The 19072-nt window shown below is 41.2% G+C and overlaps 1 protein-coding gene across 5 annotated transcripts in view; it reads left to right on the plus strand.

The window, feature by feature from the left end:
- The window catches only part of cep350 (centrosomal protein 350), a 132710-nt gene that overhangs the window by 48829 nt on the left and 64809 nt on the right, over window positions 1-19072 (plus strand). For 4 of the 5 annotated variants that reach the window (XM_034217728.1, XM_034217724.1, XM_034217727.1 and 1 more), the window contains exons 13-17: window positions 6445-6704; window positions 8749-9420; window positions 12154-12295; window positions 12817-12989; window positions 15911-16097. In XM_034217728.1, coding sequence (XP_034073619.1) covers window positions 6445-6704; window positions 8749-9420; window positions 12154-12295; window positions 12817-12989; window positions 15911-16097 — 1434 coding nt within the window. The remainder of the gene's footprint in view (window positions 1-6444; window positions 6705-8748; window positions 9421-12153; window positions 12296-12816; window positions 12990-15910; window positions 16098-19072) is intronic. The other variant, XM_034217726.1, reaches the window with a different exon arrangement.

Genomic DNA, 19072 nt, shown 5'->3' on the forward strand with positions numbered 1-19072 from the left:
ACATATATCAAGTAAATTGCAAAACAACTGCAACTGCATTGCTACAATCCCAAACCACTACTTGTAATGGCAGCCAGCTCTGGACACTATTGGAGTGATGCAAGGCAGTCCATGAAGCTGATTGCTTCTCTCTGCAAGTGAAGACACGCAAGGTGTGGCCCTTAGTGTGGGTGGGACCTTGGACATGCTGCGTGATGTTAAAGCACTCCAATAGTGACAGAAACTCAGCGGCAAAGGTGCAGGTGCTGGAGTCCACGTGGATGTTAAAATCACCTAGCAGTAGTGTGGATGGGGACATGGAGCAGATTGAGGTGAGAAGCTCAGACAACTCAGACATGAATAAGGTGGAAGGTTTGGGGGGGCGGTAAATGAGGACGACCTGCTGCTTTGAAGGGGCAGCCACTGAGAAGGCAATGCACTCAAGTGAGATTTTATTCGTCACAAGCAGCTGTTTGACAGGGATATCTGCTCTGTGGATGACTGCCAGCCCACCACCACGACCAATGGAGCGGGGCTGTTGGAGATAAACCTGGGGGGGTGGCTAGGTTGAGTGTGAGGAAGTCCTGTTGGTTTTGCCATGTCTCAGTGAGGCAGAGAAAATCCAATTTCCTATCAATGATGATTTCATTAATAAGTGATGCTTTGTTGTTAAGGGAGCGGGTATTTAACTACATGAATGTGTGGGAGTTGTTATATGTTGCAATGGCTGGTAAAACAGTGATGCTATCAACACAGGCCAAGGGCTTCAGGTTAACACTGCACACGTGTGGTTTGTTGTGATGACGTAAGTGGGCGGTGACGGGGCGCCGGGACCACACAGTTGGGATAGTGTAAACTAACCCACGTTTGGAACCTCTGTGGACATACCTGGGTCTGCCAACTCGTAACAGCCCGAGGTATTCAATGACTGACAGACATAGAGGGGGTGTAGTAGGGCTGTGCGATTATGGCAAAAATCATAATCACGATTATTTGGGTCAATAATTGATATCACGATTATTTTGACGATTATTCATTGACCATTTATTGAACTTTAAAACAAATAATATTTTACCAATAAACAAGATCAACAAATATGTTGGAGCGCACTTCCAAAACCATACTAAACATATATTATTAATATGATAAATAAAAATAAATTAGACCAAAATAAATGAAATCAAATATGATGCAGTGCACTGTCACAACCTACTGAACACTCCTTAACATATAGCCAACATGTTGGTAAAACATATTCAACATATTCCACTCAGTTAAACGTTGAAGGCTGGCCAACCGTCATGGTCCAGAAGTAACAGGAAATAAATGTTGAACTACAATTTAAGACCAAATAAAAATGTTTAGGCCACCATGGCAAATGCTGGTAGGGCTGCTCATGTCATCTCTTAAAGATGTTTTGCAATAAACACCAGGCTGTTTACATGGTCTGGTTTCAGAGATGAGCGCAGGCAGGTGACGATATTGCCACCTGTACTGAAGACCCTCAGCCACGCCCGGACAAAGCTTTGATGCGTTCAAGTGCATTATTCTGGCACAGGAAGATTATGTTATAGGACATAAAACAGAATATTGTTGTTCTATTTTTAGACACATCTTGCGATCGACTGGTTGGGCACCCCTGGGCTAGACCATAGGTCTGTTGTGGTAGCAAAGTAGTCAGCTGAAGCCACATCTCTCTCAACTTCCCCACGGCATTTGTCATATAGTGCAGGCAGCGCAGACCTGCTGAAATAATACCGAGACGGCATCGCGTAACGCTTGTCCATAGCCGCGGGAAGTAGGGGTGCTGGGGGTGCTGCAGCACCCCCTGTTGGCGAGTGGTATACATTTGAAAAACTGAGTGACCACCTAAATAAAAATGATTAAACTACATAAAATAGTTATGATTTTACTTAAAATAAAATTAGCTGTATACAGTAGCATATAATAGTCATAGTATATATTTGTATATATCAGGTGGCTTGAATTTATTTTCCAAATAAATAAAATCCGAGTCATCTAGGTCATAGGTCGTGGGAGAGTGACGTAATTGATGCGACACACACACTGCAGAGTGACAACTTTATAGAATGGCGCAAAAAAGGATTTTGGATTTTTGTCTCCAACAAACAACCCAATAAAAAGAGTGGACCACCAGCTACTCCTCAGCCCACCACCTCTACAAGTAATATGACACAGAAGAGACTGACACATCTGACTTTAATGCATGTCCATAGTAACATTTTGGACAATGTGGATGTATCTGCTCTAATGAGGGTCTTCATTAGTGCCACCCCAGGCTACATTTGGAGTTTTGTGAAGCCCCAACACAAGGTAAGACGATGTTTCCTTTAATGTTGCTGCCGCTGTGCAGTGTTTTGCCTTGTCAATCAGTTCAAATTGAATTCATAGTTTTATTAATATTGTAAATAATATTTTCTGACTATTTGTAATGTTATGTAGGTTTGTAAGACCCATAGTTAGCATGTGGGCATGTGCAGCTGTTGCTAAGGTCTATAATGGTTTATTAAAGTTAAGGCGAGACACCCCAGGTGAATAGGGTAATTTATCCAGTTAATTACCTACAATAAGGCAATTGTTTCTTATATTACAAGTTTTCTGAATATGCAAATTATCCATTAACTCATTAAATTTGCGCATATTTTAACACATTTCAGGAACCGAAATCTGAACTTTGGATAAAGCCAGGTTCAAAATGCTCGTTTCATTTTGTAGTCATATTAGCATCTAAGGCTTTTACAGAAGGGATTTTGGATATCTCTTTGTATCACTCCATAAATCAGAAAATACTGTCAACAGCCCTAAAATATCAATTTTCGCCATGTTTCTAGGTATAACATGTATGAATGATCTATGAACAAACCCTTCTGTAAAAGCCTTCATAATATTGATAGGAATATAACTGGAAGGTTTGGTGTCTCTACGTGCTACTGAAGTGGACATTTCGAACTCAGAGTAGGAGAAAAAACTCATTTTGAGAAAAGGACCTTTAAAGATTGCAGTGAGGCGCTAGCTAAACCCTCTGTTCTTTGGATGACAGCTTGCGCATCGACGCACTCCGTGAAGGTATTTCATGTTCGGGGTCATTTGTGTTTTTTATAACCTTGCTTCGTGCAAGTGACAATTGTTGTCGTCTTCTCTGTGAACGTTTTTTTCGCCGTTCCTTTGTCATTTTGAGATTTCAATTTCTAGCGGAAAGCTAACCAGGAAGTGTTTTAGCACATCACGTGACGCATCTGAACGAATCACGTTGTCAGAAGTTGACACGAGCCAATGAGATTTCGTTTCTTGGTTTCAGACCCCTTTGTGCTTTCACGATTGGTTGCTGATACAAAGGAAATGACCATATTTGGATCCGATGAGATTGTGCAGGAGAGACGGAGCTTTCCAGCGATACCTCTGTTGACATGGTGCACACAGCGGTCGCGGTACTTTATGTTACGTTAGAATGCTAACTTTTGGTGAATTTAGGAGACATCTACAGACGCAAATAGACAAACTATAGTAAAATAAACACTTAAATGTGTATTTTGTACGTTTTCCTTCCAAAAGCCTGAAAGAAAACATGTTATGGAATCAAAATAGCACAACATCTCAAAATTGACCAGTGCATGAAAAACGATGTTTTTGCCTGCCGTGTCTCGCCTTTAACAAACAATGTATGCGGCTCGTATCGCTGACAGCTGGGCCCGGGCACCGCCTTTTTTTTTTTTTTTTAAGCGGCTCCCTCCTCACTTTTGGCAGCACCCCCTGAGCAAAATGACTTCCCGCGGCTATGCGCTTGTCCAACGTGTTGACAAGTTGCTTAAAGCCCAGGTTGCTAACAGTGCTAACTGGGCACATATCTTTAGCGATGTGAAATGTAATGGCACCTGTAATATCTCTGTGTCTCTGAGAGCTCGTCGCGTAGGCCGTTGCTCTGTACAATGCGTCCTGAATCGATGACTGTGATGATGTTGTGGATGAAGTCGATCGGGCATCTGCTTTTTGTTGTATTACTGCCCGGTCGTATTGCACTTTGTGGTTGTATTTCAGATGATTAAAGAGATTGGTTGTGTTAGCGTGTGTTGCCAACACAACCTGGTAACAAATTCTGCACTGTACTTTGTTTTGCTCCACGTCGGACTCCTGAAAGCCAAAGTACTTCCAAATAGTGGAAATAGTTTGACCCTTCTTTTTAACGAGTTGCTGCTCTTGTTCTGACATCTTCGCTCGCGCTGAACACTCACAACACATGTCACTCCCACGTGGCCGAGTGGGCTTTTAGGGAGGGGCGAAAGCGCACCCAGCAAAATAATCGTATTTTGTCAATTATGCTGTTTTCATAATCGTAATCGCGATTAAAATACGATTAATTGCACAGCCCTAGGGTGTAGTGAAGTGGTTGATCCTAAAAAGTTGCGAGGCGGAGTAACGAAGCATCACGATGGTATGATGCTAACGTTAGCACAGCGTTAGCTGTGGTCGCGGATCGGCCGGGGAGAATGCGCTATCAGCCAAGAGTACAGATGAACCAGGACAGCAGGCAGCCTGTCCAGGTAGCGACTCAAGGACGGACAGCACTGAGGAGAGATGGTGGAAGTTGAAGACGTTTGCCGCAGAGGAGCACCGGTGGTGGCCAGAGCAGGCTAGCCTTAGCAGGTAGAACTAGGCTAGCTTCTGATCGCCGTCAGACTGGCTGGTGGACCCCCTGGCAGAGTGCCACGGACCCCCGGGGGGTCGCGGACCCCACTTTGAGAACCACTGCAAGAGGATCGATGTCCTGTCAGTCTACCGGTAGACTTCTTATTTATTATTCATTAATAAGGATTTAATCACTTATTTATTTATTTTTGTTTTAAGCTATTGTTTACTCATACTGTCCTTATTTGTTGCCTGTATTATGAATGGAAACCGAGAACTTAACAAACAAACAAGAACACTTACAAGGTTCCTCAGGTCTTTCGCTCTCACCCAATTTCTCTTCATCCTGCATGTTTTTTTATTTGTCACTCCTGGTGAACCTCAATCAATCAATCAATCAATCTATCTATCTATCTATCTATCTATCTATCTATCTATCTATCTATCAATCTATCTATCTATCTATCTATCTATCTATCTATCTATCTCTCTATCTCTCTATCTATCTATCTATCTATCTATCAATCAATCTATCAATCTATCAATCAATCTATCTATGAGCAACTTTATTAATCCCGCAAGGATTCATTTTGTTATGAGCAGTTTATGTCCACAGGCAGGAAGCACACGGATACACCCAGGAGCCTGGATGTGGATCATTCCAATTTACACCATATAGTCTGTAGCATCACAATAAATAAATAAATAATCAAGTTAAAAAACCTTTTAACTTGATTAAACTTTATTAATTGTCCCTTGCGGGATTAATAAAGTGATTGAGGGAGGGAGGGAGGCATGTGGTGCAGTGAGTTGTGCGTTGGTGTTCAGATCAGGGGGTCACAGGTTCAAACCCCTCTGCAGTCAGCATGTCGTTGTGTCCCTGAGACTCTTCACCCCAAATGTATTCCTGTGGGGATTGCTCACAGAATAGAGAACCGCAGTGACGCATCCTAAAACCCGGTAAACTCCTTCCGATTCCTTCGTCAAAAACACAATGAGATCTCTCCATAGGATTTAGGAAAATATCTGGAAATAAGGTCTGTGGTTGAAACACATTTAAGAGACGGATCACGTTTTGTTCAGAGGATAATCTCCACATGTCTATCCTACTTTATAATTGTTTAATCATAAATCTAGTCGCCAGAAGCTAAATGCTAACGTTATGCTATAAAGGAACTACAGCAGGGTCGCTGCTTCAACGTCACGCCGACTTCAGATCCATATTCAAACACACAGACTCTAAATGGAACGAGTTGAAGCGTTTGTTTGAACAGTCTGCAGGAGGCAGGGACTTGCTTTCAAGCAGAACAGAAACTAACTTAGAGGAGTGTTCACGTGTTCGGCGTAATGACGTACAACGGCCTCCACGACTTCTGTAGTCCTATTCAGCCACTTGGTAACAACCATCGTTTCTCAGACACGTCACCTCTTCAGAAATCACCAGTGGGGTCACTGCTGATGATTTAATGTCCTAGAACAAAACGTGATCTCTCTCTTCAATGTGTCTCAACCACAGACCTTAGTTCAGATAGTTTCCAGAACCCTCTGGAGAGATTGCTTTTTGTCGAAGGAACCAGACGTGGTAAAATGCTAACTTACTTCCGGGTTTTAGGACGCGTCACTGCGGTTCTCTATTGAGTATGTAAGTCACTTTGGATAAAAGCGTCTAACAAGTGACATGTAACATTGAGTACAGGGTTTTACTCTCTCTCAATATCTGAAAGAAAACCAGTTATTTTACATTTGTTAAAAACACTTTTCCTGCATGTTGTTGTATTTGTAATTCTGCTGACTTCGTCCCTTGTTCCCTCCCTCTTGCAGGAATGATCTGGATACTGGCCTTGCCTCTCTGCTGCAGCCGGAGCACCTGAGCAGCAGCACCATGGCTCCTTATGGAGACCATTTCCTGTCCCACCTGCTCAGGATGGAGTCTGCGGTGAAGCAGCGTCCGACACCATCTCCCTCCATCAGGCCGAACTCTAAGATGTCCCGCATCGAAGCCCTGAAGGCCACCGCGGCTTCCCTCTCCAACCGCATCGAGAGCGAGGCGCGCAAGATCGCTGGGGACGGGGTCAACTACGGTACTGTTCTTTTTATTACTGCACACATTTGATTGTATTTCTTTTTTGAAAAACTTTTTTTTAAAGGGTACCTATCGTGAAAATGCACTTGTGTACGTCTTGTATACATGAATATGTGTCCCCGGTGTTCCAGGGAACTCACCAAGTGTCAGAAAACACAACTCTCTCTCTTTTCCTCCGTACCCACATCTCTAAAAACGGGGCTGCAACGGATCTGATACAGATTTGAAATTGTTCTGACGTCAGAAACGGGGAGCTCCGCCTATATGGGCAACTCTCCACCTATCAGGGGAATGAGAGGTTGCCGTGGCATGGTAACATGACCCTCGTTCCACTCCCCCCTCCTTTGCAGGGGGGCGTGGTCAGCTGCAGCTCATTTGCCACAGAATCAGCCCTTGTGAAGACAGGGCTGGAATAGAGCAAATAGAGCGAAATGAGGCATGGCTAAAATGCAGGATCTGTTTGTATTTAGAAAAAGAACTTCACAGACATGTTTTATATGGGTATAGCCCTACAATATATTATTCAAATATAGCATGATAGGTCCACTTCAATTGTTTTTTCGTTTTTGTTACAAGACAGGGTCATCCTGGGTAAAAAGTATGTTGTAGAAAATATTACAACATAATATAATGCGTACTTGCACACACATCATACAATAGTGCATTTTCAAAACACAGCAAGTAGGTGATCGGACATCCGTTTGGTTTCACATAACATTTCCAGTTCCTCCAGTACTTTTCAAATGTTCTCTTTGCATGTCTCAGAGAGAAGGTCAGTTGCTCCGTAATATAATGTTCCTGAATATTTCAATGTAAATACTGCTATATTTGTTATTATTTTTTTATGCTGTTATTGTTTTCATAAATCCTGTTAAGCCCGAAGGTCCCCGCCGGCGGGTACTTTAGTTTTTTTTTTCACCACACTGTGTCTCAGGGGATCTTAATATTTAAGAACCTATTAATGTGTTATACCAGATTAACGGGAATAATCTCAGCTAACTGCCGATACAAACCATTTTTACCAAAACAAAACACAAGTCTCATAAGAAGCATCTAAATGACCCCTGAGCGAAAAATGCTAACCTATTACTGCACCGATAATCACTCCTAGCTCCCTTATTACTTATCCTAGCTGCACATCAACAAAAACGTACATCAAAACAAGTGGCGCTAGGTAGCCCACAACGCTAACATGGTTTACCTTCGTCTTTGTCTGGTCTAAACTGGTCTTCAATGGCATTAAAACAATAAAAACGATGCTGAAGTTAATCCATAGGTTAATCCAATGGGACTGCGCCCCCTTTGAAATGTTCTGATAATCCATAAGCAATAAAACTGCTTTTCCGTTGCTTGATATCAGAGCAGGATATTTCTCCCCTCTGCTGCAAGCTAGCATGCGCAGAGACGCCACTTTTTTTTTTTGAGTGTGTGCGGGACGATTTCTCTTGGATTCTATTGGCTCTAACGGTCAGGAAGAGATGTCAAAATCCAGCAAGGGGGGCCAGAGATATGGAAAATCCACCCAAATGGCCCCAGAAGAGGTTTTTTTTTGCTAAATCTGTCTAAAAAGGTCAAATATCACTTGTTTTGCATCAATCTTGATACAGGGTACTTATTATATGTTGTACTTTGGATTCCTAAAGCTTGTAGTCTACCTTACCATCATCCAAGGTTAGTTTTCACTATAACTACAAAATATCTTTTGGACGGACACTATAATTTACAGTTTTTTACCATGTTCAATCTGAATTTTCTTTAAAATAAAAAACATCTATATTGATTCTGACTTTTCTACATCCAACTCACAGGTTTATCCTTACTTTGAGAAAAAAGATTATTAATTTAACCCTTTTAGAAGATATGGTCATTTTGTTCTGGGAATGTCATTTTCGAGCCTGAGACCTGAAAAACAGGCTCGGGGTTTAACAGGTTAAAATAGTTCTTACATTTTTGTTTTACTTTTTTGTTTGACTTTTATGTATGCAAAGTCAAATTCCTCGTACGTGTCAACCCACCTGGTACTAACTCTCTTTCTGATTTAGATTTAGAAACCCCCATGGATGTTATAAGACCCTCTCAGGGGGATCCTGACGCTGGAAGCTGGGCTGAAAACGATGACGTGGCGTCGAGGATCCAGAGGATTCTGACCAGCACAGGTCATACAAGTTCATACAATGGCACGGCTCTACCAGGAGCAGGACATCTACATGCACTCAGGGGACAGAGAGACAGCAAGGGTACACACACCTTTACAAACAATCCACACACACCTGCAGACGAGACAGGGCTCAACACACATGAGAGGGAGAGGCTGGTCAACGGCTTGGACAGAGTGGAGAGAATGGATAACGGAGAGTCAAGAAGAGAGGATAAGAATGGGACTCTTGACTCCAGTGCCGGGTCCATCAGCGAGGGTCCTCTGCTGAGTGAGGGGAGTTTCTCTGAGGATGATGTAAGTCCTCCTCACCCCTCCTCCTCCTCACACGGTCGTTTCCCCCGAGCAGCAGCAGAGCGTCTGGAGGCGGCGGAGTACTGCGCGGGGCAGAGGAAGGACTACCACAGGCTGTCGGAGTTTCAGAGGGAGGCGGCCAAGTGCTCAACCCTCAGCTACACGCAGCACGACAGCAGCAAAGCACCCTGGGAGGAGCTGAACAAAGGGAGCCCTCTGAGCGTCATCAACATCTACACCAAGAACCTTCAGGGCAGACTTCCAGGTTAGTAATTAGGGATGCACGATATTGGTTTTTTGAAACCGATACCGATAACTTCCTGCTTCTCAAGACCGATACCGATAACCGATAATAATATAATATATATATTAAATGTACCTGTAGTTTTTGCACACCTGGTGGTAAAACAAAGACTACTCGTGAGCAAATGACATGAGCATTACTACTATGAACAAAACAAAGCCACGAACAGTTTTGACTCTGCAAAGTGACCATATTTATTTTCCCAAATAAACTTCTTGCCTTTTTCAAAAGCCTCGTGGATAGGTAAAAGCCCCGGTGCCTTTGCAGCTGGCTTTGGATTCGCCGCTAGTTTAGCAGCGCAGGCGTCTTCGTGCGCTTTTAACACACCGTCGTAGCGATGGCGATGTTTCAGGTGACTAATCAGGTTGAAAGTATTATAGCTCGTTGCTTTTTCCCTCCTCGTGGAACTTCTGCATTTGTTAATACAAATAGCAAGCGAACTATCTAACTCTGAAACTTTGAAATAGTCCCATACTACCGACGACATGTTTACTGTCCTGGCTTCACGGCCGCACACCATTTACGTCACAGCCAGGCATGAGTTAGGGAACGCTGGATTTGTGAAGAACTCCCCTCTTCCTTTAAACCACTAATACCACAGTACTGGCAAAACGGGAGGAGCCGAGTGAAAAACAAGCGCCCCTCATCCCAATCCACCCACACCGCAGTATGTCTTTCTTTTTTTTACCCAAAAAATATATTGTATATTATCGGGGCTATTAATACTTTTATCGGGTTTATCGGGATGACGTCATAATTCCTAATATCGGGCCGATAATTATCGTGCACCACTATTAGTAATGATACCATACTGTTGCAATACTTTTTCGAGATTCAAACGGTTTCGTTGTCATATGCACAAAGCTGCAATTTAGAAATGGCAGTGACATGCTTCTGACCTGAGCTCCTCCAACAATGCAACATAAAAAATAAAAAGAATATGATATGTACAAGAAAGCCACGATAGTATTGTATAGTATTGTGATTCTACGATATGCTAAGTATTGCGATACGATATATATATTTACATCTTTGTTTTGACTATCTTCCTGCCAATCCCACTGACTTTAGCCATGGCCATGACCGCACAAGAAGAAGCTCAGCACCATCTAGTGGATTGAGAAAGCAATTGTTAGCAAAAACGTTCATTTGGATTTGCAATATGAATAGTTACATATAATAAAATATCGATACTTGGCGTCCGTGTATCGATACAATATCGCAAAGCATCTCGATACTCTGCTGTATCGATGATTTCCCCCACCCCTATTAGTAAACATACGAGTACCTTTCCACTGAGGTCTATGGATTGGGAGGTACTGGCTGGTGTCAGAGCCAGATGTACACACACACGAACCCCAAAAAGCTCTTAAAACCACCTTTACTCCGCCTGTTGGTTCGGCTTTGTATGTTTTTATATTTTATATCAGCATTCTGTAAAACACACACATTACATCGTCTTACCTTGACTTGTAAATAAAATCCAGTCCCCTCCTTCTAGCCTATGTAGATATTGTTAATACTGCACATCCATTTCCTTTCCTCTGCCTCCTGCTATGTTATCCATTTCTATTGTTGCCTGTACCTGTGAAGATGTGTATATATGTATTTTTGTTCCACATCCTTTTTGTGTGCAACTCAACCTGGTGTTGGATCAATGTGGAAATGTGTAACTTAGAGAGCTTCGCATCAAACTGTAGTGTTCAACAACTTGCTGTGAAATACAAATGATGTGCAATATATATATATATCAGTGATTCCCACAGCATGTTAATACTTTGGGGGGAGCCATTATACTTTGGGGGGCCCCCAAAGTATAATGGCTCCCCCCAAAGTATAATTTGTGTGTTTTTTGTTACTCAGTGAGCACTCATTTGCATTTGCATTGGTGGCAATGAGTGCTCACTGAGTAAAAAAAACTTAAAAAACCATAAATTATACTTTGGGGGGAGCCACCCATAAATTATACTTTGGGGGGAGCCACCCATAAATTATACTTTGGGGGGAGCCACCCATAAATGATACTTTGGGGAGAGCCATTATACTGGTAAACAGCCTCTATGGGCGCGAGTCCAGACCCACTTTTGGAATCAAATGATGACGTCAGTGGGATTATCTCCTTTATCAACTCCTAAGCATCCCGGGACAACATCACTAGCCCCGCCCCTAAAAAGGTGTGAACTTGAGCCAATCAAGGACTACTACTACTAGGTCGTCCTTAGACGAGTTTGCCAACGGGTTCGCCAATCCTCACGGTCCTCCATACACCCGGCCAGCTCTGTGGAGCTTTCCACCCCCACATCCTTCCTCAGCACCTCCACGTATGTTGGCGTGGGGCGCCCTCTTGGTCGGTGCCCGTGTGTTGGCTCCCAGAGTACTAACTTGCCAGCTGGAAGTTCCTGGTGTCGATGGCAGTGACCTGCAAATTTCAGTTTCCTGGATGCCACCTTGTCACTCAGCCTGGGTAGCCCACCAGGACTAGCCCCGCTCCTACATTTTTGAGAGATTTCTGAGGAGATTTTTTTTCACGCAACCCCCCCAACCCACCCCGAGTCGTTCCCCCAAAGTATATTTCATTTCTGTGGGAATCACTGTATATATATATGCCGTTAATAACTGTACAATATATACCTGGCTGCTATAAGATCCTTAATATTTCTGCTCTGTCTGCTGTGTCTCCCTCTCTTCCTGCAGGGAGTGAGAGGAACCCCCCCTCTGCTCTCCCTCCTCCCTCTGCTAACGGCCATGTAGACGCAGCGGTGTATGAAGACGACTTTGTGTCATTGCACAGCAGCGGAGCGAGCGCACAGTTAAAGAGAGGCTCCAACTCACGCAGGTAAGGAAAATGAATGAGTGGAAGGCAGTCTTTAAAGTGACCACTAGATGGCAGTCACGTCACACTAATGCAGTGGTTCTCAAAACAATTCTGTCAGGCAAAAGAAGAAAAAAAAGCCGCCCCCCCCAACACAAATAGTCACGTAATGGGCCAAGTTAACATTTCTTAAAATACATCAATATGAACGTGAGCATTCCTTTGCTAGAACAGTGATAATGAAACAATGCTCCATAAGTCTGTGTGCTCTAAAAAATAAATACATAATACAATTGTGCAATCCCTTTGCGAGAACAATAAGTTATGATACTTTGCAATCTGTGCAAAAAAATGAAAAGAAAGAAAATGCTAAATAAATGTCTTATCATTAGTGGCTGTGTTGCACTGCACATTTCTTCAAAACGGGGTTGCAGGCTCAGTGGCGGGTAAAGGATATATATATATATATTTTTGTGTTGTGTCACGGATACTGATCTGTGTTTTAGAAGTGATTGATCGTGTGTTTTCTCTCTGCTCTCTGTCAGTGTGAACAGTCACTTTGAGGAGCTGATGAGGAGGTCACCGTATGACAAAAGTACAGGAGGCATCAGTTCCCAGCATTCATCCTTTCACTCGTCTATTCACTCGTCTATTCACTCCCCTCATCTCTCCTCCGGATCAACCCCTGCCTCCTCAAAACACTCTGCCAGAAGAATAGGTGAGCGATTTAGATCATTCTTCTTTTTTCATATAAAAGGAAATCAATCAAATGCTCTCTATATGGACACATGGTTACAACCAGAGGTGGGAAGTAGTGGAGTACAAATACTTTGTTACTGTACTTAAGTACATCTTTCTGGTATCAGTACTTTACTCCACTACTTATTTTTCTGACCACTTTTTACTTTGACTTCTTACATTTTGAACACAAATACCTGTACTTTCTACTTCTCACATGTTGAACTCAAATACCTGTACTTTCTACTTCTTACATGTTGAACTCAAATACCTGTACTTTCTACTTCTTACATGTTGAACTCAAATACCTGAACTTTCTACTTCTCACATGTTGAACTCAAATACCTGTACTTTCTACTTCTTAAATGTTGAACACAAATACCTGTACTTTCTACTTCTTAAATGTTGAACACAAATACCTGTACTTTCTACTTCTTAAATGTTGAACTCAAATACCTGTACTTTATACTTCTCACATGTTGAACTCAAATACCTGTACTTTCTACTTCTCACATGTTGAACTCAAATACCTGTACTTTCTACTTCTCACATGTTGAACTCAAATACCTGTACTTTCTACTTCTTACATGTTGAACTCAAATACCTGTACTTTCTACTTCTCACATGTTGAACTCAAATACCTGTACTTTCTACTTCTCACATGTTGAACACAAATACCTGTACTTTCTACTTCTCACATGTTGAACTCAAATACCTGTACTTTCTACTTCTTACATGTTGAACACAAATACCTGTACTTTCTACTTCTCACATGTTGAACTCAAATACCTGTACTTTCTACTTCTTACATGTTGAACTCAAATACCTGTACTTTCTACTTCTTACATGTTGAACTCAAATACCTGTACTTTCTACTTCTTAAATGTTGAACTCAAATACCTGTACTTTCTACTTCTTACATGTTGAACACAAATACCTGTACTTTCTACTTCTTAAATGTTGAACACAAATACCTGTACTTTCTACTTCTTACATGTTGAACTCAAATACCTGTACTTTCTACTTCTTACATGTTGAACTCAATACCTGTACTTTCTACTTCTTAAATGTTGAACTCAAATACCTGTACTTTCTACTTCTCACATGTTGAACTCAAATACCTGTACTTTCTACTTCTTACATGTTGAACTCAAATACCTGTACTTTCTACTTCTTACATGTTGAACTCAAATACCTGTACTTTCTACTTCTTAAATGTTGAACACAAATACCTGTACTTTCTACTTCTTAAATGTTGAACACAAATACCTGTACTTTCTACTTCTTAAATGTTGAACACAAATACCTGTACTTTCTACTTCTTAAATGTTGAACACAAATACCTGTACTTTCTACTTCTTACATGTTGAACACAAATACCTGTACTTTCTACTTCTTAAATGTTGAACACAAATACCTGTACTTTCTACTTCTTAAATGTTGAACTCAAATACCTGTACTTTCTACTTCTCACATGTTGAACTCAAATACCTGTACTTTCTACTTCTTACATGTTGAACACAAATACCTGTACTTTCTACTTCTTACATGTTGAACCCAAATACCTGTACTTTCTACTTCTTACATGTTGAACCCAAATACCTGTACTTTCTACTTCTTACATGTTGAACTCAAATACCTGTACTTTCTACTTCTTACATGTTGAACTCAAATACCTGTACTTTCTACTTCTTAAATGTTGAACACAAATACCTGTACTTTCTACTTCTTAAATGTTGAACTCAAATACCTGTACTTTCTACTTCTCACATGTTGAACTCAAATACCTGTACTTTCTACTTCTCACATGTTGAACTCAAATACCTGTACTTTCTACTTCTCACATGTTGAACTCAAATACCTGTACTTTCTACTTCTTACATGTTGAACACAAATACCTGTACTTTCTACTTCTTACATGTTGAACTCAAATACCTGTACTTTCTACTTCTTACATGTTGAACTCAAATACCTGTACTTTCTACTTCTTACATGTTGAACTCAAATACCTGTACTTTCTACTTCTTACATGTTGAACCCAAATACCTGTACTTTCTACTTCTTACATGTTGAACTCAAATACCTGTACTTTCTACTTCTTACATGTTGAACTCAAATACCTGTACTTTCTACTTCTTACATGTTGAACTCAAATACCTGTACTTTCTACTTCTTACATGTTGAACCCAAATACCTGTACTTTCTACTTCTTACATGTTGAACACAAATACCTGTACTTTCTACTTCTCACATGTTGAACACAAATACCTGTACTTTCTACTTCTCACATGTTGAACTCAAATACCTGTACTTTCTACTTCTCACATGTTGAACACAAATACCTGTACTTTCTACTTCTTACATGTTGAACCCAAATACCTGTACTTTCTACTTCTTACATGTTGAACTCAAATACCTGTACTTTCTACTTCTTACATGTTGAACACAAATACCTGTACTTTCTACTTCTTACATGTTGAACTCAAATACCTGTACTTTCTACTTCTTACATGTTGAACCCCAAATACCTGTACTTTCTACTTCTTACATGTTGAACTCAAATACCTGTACTTTCTACTTCTTACATGTTGAACCACAAATACCTGTACTTTCTACTTCTTACATGTTGAACCCAAATATCTGTACTTTCTACTTCTTACATGTTGAACTCAAATACCTGTACTTTCTACTTCTTACATGTTGAACTCAAATACCTGTACTTTCTACTTCTTACATGTTGAACACAAATACCTGTACTTTCTACTTCTTAAATGTTGAACACAAATACCTGTACTTTCTACTTCTTAAATGTTGAACTCAAATACCTGTACTTTCTACTTGATGTGTGTACTTTAACCCTCTGTGCTACAAACTCCTCTCATAACCTCTGGTCCTCTGCAGGCGCAGCATCAGACCACAGCGATGGCACTCTGGTGGAAGATCACAGGAGCTCCTGCTCTCCTCCTTCAGACGCTTTATCCTCCGACTCCAGGAGGAGAGCCTCGGACAAAAGCTCTCCCAACAGCCAGGCCAGAAGCGTCCGCTCTAACGAGGCTTCAGGGGAAACTCCAGAGCTTTCTCACCACAGGTAACACGATATATATATTAAATCACACTGAAGTGAACGTGAGTTTGTGTTCTTTTTGACAATGTAAAAGCATCTCAAAGGTATCAAACTGGAGCAAATGAGCGGTGATCAAGAGGTGTTTCCACAATTATGGCGCTTTTCCACTGCAGGCCTCGCTCGGCTTAGTACGGTATAGCTAGGCCTTGGCTCACTTTATGCTGCGTTTCCATTACAGTTTAGGAACTGGGGCGGTAACTATAGTAACGCAGTGTAGGGGGAGCCGTGACGTCATCTTCAATGAGAACCACAAAACCAACATCAGCCGTTAGCAGTTAGCACTCAGAGCTCACAGCTCCTCATATCTGTTCAGAAACTAGACACAAGTTAAACAAGTACAAACCACAGACTGTCTGTGTCATGGAGAATACAGTCGCTGCTTTATTTATGTCTGTAGGCCGTTGTTGTGAGTGTGGACGGTCGGAGCATATATAACGTTAGCTTAGCCAAGCTCCATTTAGAAAGCACGCATTTTAAAAGGTGTTTCTCTGCCGTCTGTCTGCAGACTTGTCAAAGCATTAATTCATGGTTTTTACTAACCGGTATCAGTATGTTGTTACTTCGGCATAATTTAGAAACGTGTATTACAGGAATGCCCAACCAGTCGATCGCGGGGAGATTCCCAGTCGATCGCGAGATGTGTCTAAAAATAGAACAACAATATTCTGTTTTATCGTTAATGTCTTGTAACATAATCTTCCTGTGCCAGAATAATGCACTTGAACGCATCAAAGCTTTGTGATTGGCCGGCGTGACCCCATGTGTTGGGGCGTGGCTAGTGGGCAGTGCAGTGACAGTCCGCACACACACAAGACCGCAATTATGGCAGAAGCAAAACATATATAATTTTCACTCCGAGTGGGAGGATGATTATTTTTGTATCTATTCCAATTCAAAGTCCTCTGTCTCTCATCTGCAATGCGAGCGTGGCTTTATCGAAGAAGGGTAATTTAGGAGCGGCATTTCAAAACAGTGCACAAACGCTACGAGACGGAATTCCCTCCTAATTCTGCCCTACGCTCCAAAAGGGGAGGGGCCTGAGAGGACAGCTAAATGCACAGCAGTCCATTTTCACCAGGTCCAACAACAAGAGCAAGGCTGCTACCAGAGCATCTTATCGTGTCAGGCACGTTCTTGAGAAACACATGAAGTCTTTCAAAGACGGCGAAGTTATGAAAGAAGCTTTCCTGGAGGCTGCCGACGCGCTTTTTGGGGACAGTAAAAATAACAGAAGCATTTCAACAGGTTTTTGATATAATAAAAACTCAAGTTAGATACCGTTATTAATCAGCTGTAAGTTTGAGTTTGTTTGAACTTATTCATTACAATTATTGTACAAAATGGTATAAGAATGCAAATATAGTCTATTATCAATTCAGGTTAAGAAACTAGTGTTGCTGGCTTCCTATTTTAAAGGCATTTATTTTTATAATCTACTAAAATGCAACAAAAAAAGGGTTTGATTCTATTAATTTTTTAGATAATCTTTTTTTATTGCACTTTGGCAGCAGATTCCTGTGTAGCTTCAGATCTGAGTTGTCTTATTAGTAAGCCTAATTTATACTTTTGTAGCAACACTATTTTTATATAATGTCAAAGAAAGGGTTCAGAGTCTTTCTTCCTGTGTCATATGTGGCAGCACTGTTCAATGTTTCTTAAACATTACCCACTGTAGTATGTGACGTGTGGATAAACTCCAACTCTGTATCAACAACACTGTTGTGTAACTTCAGTTAAATACTTGTATGTGTGTAGATTAGAAAGAGGTAAGATAAAGGATCTGAGTATTTTATGAAGTATTAATCGTACAGAGGTCAGTTTTATACAAGTAGAAGTGTGTATTCACCTGGTAGTAGGCTGTCAGTAATGGCTACACCTCTCTATTTAGACTGGTAGATCTCAGCAGACTGGCAACTTTAAAAGTAGCTCTCGGTTCAAAAAAGGTTGGGCACCCCTGGTGTATTACAATTAAATCACAGTCAAATATGTTCATCTTGTTGTAGTTGCCAGCGATTCTCTGTCTAGTTTAGCATACTCAGCCCGGCTCAGCCCGGTTGTTGGCCCGGAAAGAACCATGATTTTGGAGTGCCAGAAAAATTGTGAAAAAGTACCCGCTAGCCGGAACTACCCCGAGTGGAAACGCACCAAAAAACGTGGCTAGAATGATCTGTTTGGTGTTTGGAGCAAAACACTTCATAGACATGTTTTTATATATTGTATATATCTGAGACCTATGCTGTTGCCTACAAATAGCATGATGGGTGACCTTTAACTTGTATTTAGCCTTGACCAAATATTGTGCTTCCTTGTATTTGAACTTTGCTCTAGCCCACGTTGCCATTTTGATAACATTTCAATGAAATATGCAGCCCTGCTACAGGTTAAAATAACCTGCACATCCTGGTGTCTCTGGTACTTCCTTCCTTCCTGGGTTTCTGTTACCTCGAGTGCAGAACTGCTGCATTTGACTATTTGTATTAGTCTGCCAGCATGATAGTATCTGCCTTATTTCCTTTTCTCTGGATGCAAATTAATGTATGTCGAGCTTAAATAAAATCTACGTGCACTCGGAGCTGAATGAGATCTTTTCATCGCTGGGTCAACTCAGCGTTCCCACTCAGAAACCTCCACTTTGTACATATTGTAATCACCCAGAGGTTCATCTATCTGGGCATGACTCATTTCTAAACTAATAATAATAATACATTTCATTCATATAGCACACTTTAAAAACGACGTCATCTCTAGGTGCTTCACAATGAGGAGAAAATACGATAAAATATAAAGTTATCTCAGGAGCATATTGAATCAAATATGGTTATATAACAAAGGACAGTCAGTAAAATGCGGTGCAGGACAGGTGGGTCTTCTTGAAAACAGAGTGATGCAGAAGTCCGTAAACTGCGCTTTTAAAGCTCTCCTATCATGCAAAATGCACT

Source organism: Gymnodraco acuticeps, unplaced genomic scaffold, assembly GCF_902827175.1.
Source record: "Gymnodraco acuticeps unplaced genomic scaffold, fGymAcu1.1, whole genome shotgun sequence".
Lineage (NCBI taxonomy): Eukaryota > Metazoa > Chordata > Actinopteri > Perciformes > Bathydraconidae > Gymnodraco > Gymnodraco acuticeps.